We start from the raw sequence: 2,726 nt of genomic DNA, 5'->3' as shown, positions 1-2,726 counted from the left end.
ACACTGAGATTCTGTATATATATCACTGATAGAGGAATTTCTGCTCTCTCTAGTCGTAGACATCTACCATTGACAAGGCCAGAGAAGGCTGAAATCACGTGAACTGGTAGTTCTAAAGGCAGTAGCAGACGATTATCTCCCTGCTAGCAATATAAATATGAGTGCCTATATGCACTCTCATGGTAAATTATGCAGTATTCTGCGTTTTAAGTGGGGATAAATATTTATTAATGTTATTGTAAATAGCACTTCTTTTCAAGACATTAATACTCATGCCTTCCTCATGTCAAACATACTCAACAGAAATTTCCAAGTTTATCAATTGATTTTTGTCCCCTATTCAGTGGTTTTCTACATGCAGTCCCTAGGTTTAGTTTTTACTATAAATACACTGAATGACCTCTGTCCAGTATATATATATATTTTTTGACAAACTTCTTTTTTTTTTCCCCTCAGTTATTGAAAAAACGGTTGACAGACAAAAATATTTCAGCTGATACTAAGGGGAAAATTCTTAAGGTAAGTATATTTGATGTTTGTTGGTTGTTGTTAACCTGATTTGAGCAAAGTTACGATCAAAGACAGCTAGCGATGACAATCCTCTATTTCAGATGTAATATTTTTGACTATTTTTCACTGTTTACAATTTTTTTTGTTTTCTAAGTAGATGTTAAATTCAAGCATTAGGTCGTGTAGGTAACAGAAGCTGTCTACTACTTCTAGAGATTTCCCACCCCACACTGAACCTCGGTGAGAGACGTTACTCCAAAAACATAGTGACAAGGGTTTGAATAGGGTGGAGCTGTTACCTCTATTGGAGGTGGTAGGAAGGGCAGATTGTATGATCTTTGTGTATGAAGCATGATGTTGCATAGTAGCAAAACATGAGCATTGGCTGTGGAAGATATATTAAGGCTGCAATGAAATAGGGTGAGCATGTTCTGCTGGATGTGTACTATTTAGTGTGCATGAATGATGGAAGACTATGAACTGAAACAAAAACTGACTGTAAGAGGAATAAAATATAGTGTGCAAGAAAGAAAACTGCATTGGTATGGACGTGTAATGCATGTAGAGGATTAAAGTTAAAGAAATGTCAGGTAGTCTCAAGTGGAAGGTATCTGAAAGAAGAAGACCAAAGCAGGCATGCAAAGAAGTAGTTGGTGATAATCTCTGCAATTTCTGAAGGAGATGACGACAAAATGTAACAAGAGGCAAAAACGCTGTACTGGAGAAGACCTACCCTCCTTGTGCAAGTATGGAAAAACTACTGCAAAAATGATACTGATGAAAGCAATGGATGGCTATGTTGATTAGCATATCAGAGAACTGTCTAAGATGACACCAATACTGTGCTTTATCTGTGATCAAGATATGTCAGTGAATGCTATAGAATAGCTATTATATATATATTCATTACTGTAAGCACTGTAAAGCTAATGAGTGAGATATGTTTTTAGTACATGTCAGCAAAAGGGACTAATAGAATAAGTACTAGACTTGAAAATAATATAGTACTAAGTTTAGTGTGTTCGGCTAAAACCCTTCAGTTCAGAGCCCAAGCATGGCCACAGTCCAGTGAGTGAAACAAATAAACGATAAAAGATTTCAGTAAATGTTTAATAGTCTGAAAAATCCTAACCGAAGTTACATTTGTGTTTTTGCTTGTAATGACAGGAAATTGACGATCTCCGAAATATCATCAAGAAGTTCCAAGAGGATCTTTTCCCAAAGAAAAAGTCAGAGGTTACCAAAACGAAGCCAGCAGTAAGTACTCTGCATATCATTTCTCTTTTATTTTTATTTACAAATTGCCACCAGAATCGATCCACCCTCACTCCTTGTAATGGCGACTCAATAAAATAGATATCAGTAAGGCACTGGAGTTGATTCCCTTGTTTATAGCACTTGCATTCTATCCTATCCACCATAAATCAGTTTTCTCCCATGTTGAAAGAATGAATTATTAAAGAACAGTAGATTGGTAAAAACCGTAGACAAAATGTCTTTAAGCATTTAGTTGAGTCACTTCTTCACAGTCTCAGTTCAGTTCATGTCAGGGTTAACATTGTCTTTTATTACTTTAAGGATTGGTAAAATAAATGTCATTCATGTACTGTGGTTGATTTTACTGACTGTTCCATTTCCCAAAATTTGCGGCCTTGTGCCAATGTTAGAAATCTTCAGTATTTGTTCCAGATTTTTATATTCTGAGTTCAAATCCTGCTGAGGTTAACTTTGCCTCTCCTTCCTCCAGTTTCAGTAACATAAAGTAAAAATGCTCTACGAATCTGTGGCCGCCAGGCTGCCCCGCACAGTGGAAATGTGTGCAAAAGCCTCAAAAGTTAAAGTACAAAAAAATAGGTTGATATTGACTAAGCACCTCCTCTCAAAATTGTTTGACTTGTGCCTAAATTAGAAACCATTATTATTAAGGTGGCATGTTGGACAAAATGCTTGACAGTATTTCTTCCAGCTCTTTATGTTCTGATTTCAAATTCTGCCAAGATCAACTTTGCCTTTCATACTTTTGGGGTCAGTAAAATAAATACCAGTTCGGCACTGGGGTTGATGTAGTTGACTTAATCCCTCCCCTAAAATTGCTAGCCTTGTGCCAAAATTCAAAAACAGTTTTTATTAATAAGATGGTGAACTGGCATAATCATCAGAATATCAAAAGAAATGCTTTGAGGTATTTTTTCTGGCTCTTTATGTTGTGAGTTCAA

At 36.1% G+C, this 2,726-nt stretch overlaps 1 protein-coding gene across 3 annotated transcripts in view; it reads left to right on the top strand.

Annotated features, from left to right (window-relative positions):
- Positions 1-2,726, top strand: part of LOC106874189 (RNA-binding protein 26) — a 41,602-nt gene that overhangs the window by 28,797 nt on the left and 10,079 nt on the right. For all 3 annotated transcript variants that reach the window (XM_052972445.1, XM_014921847.2, XM_014921846.2), the window contains 2 exons: positions 457-519; positions 1,678-1,767. In XM_052972445.1, the coding sequence (XP_052828405.1) occupies positions 457-519; positions 1,678-1,767 (153 nt within the window). The remainder of the gene's footprint in view (positions 1-456; positions 520-1,677; positions 1,768-2,726) is intronic.

The sequence above is a fragment of the Octopus bimaculoides genome, chromosome 13 (assembly GCF_001194135.2).
Source record: "Octopus bimaculoides isolate UCB-OBI-ISO-001 chromosome 13, ASM119413v2, whole genome shotgun sequence".
NCBI lineage: Eukaryota > Metazoa > Mollusca > Cephalopoda > Octopoda > Octopodidae > Octopus > Octopus bimaculoides.
This window is presented reverse-complemented; position numbering and strand designations above follow the sequence as displayed.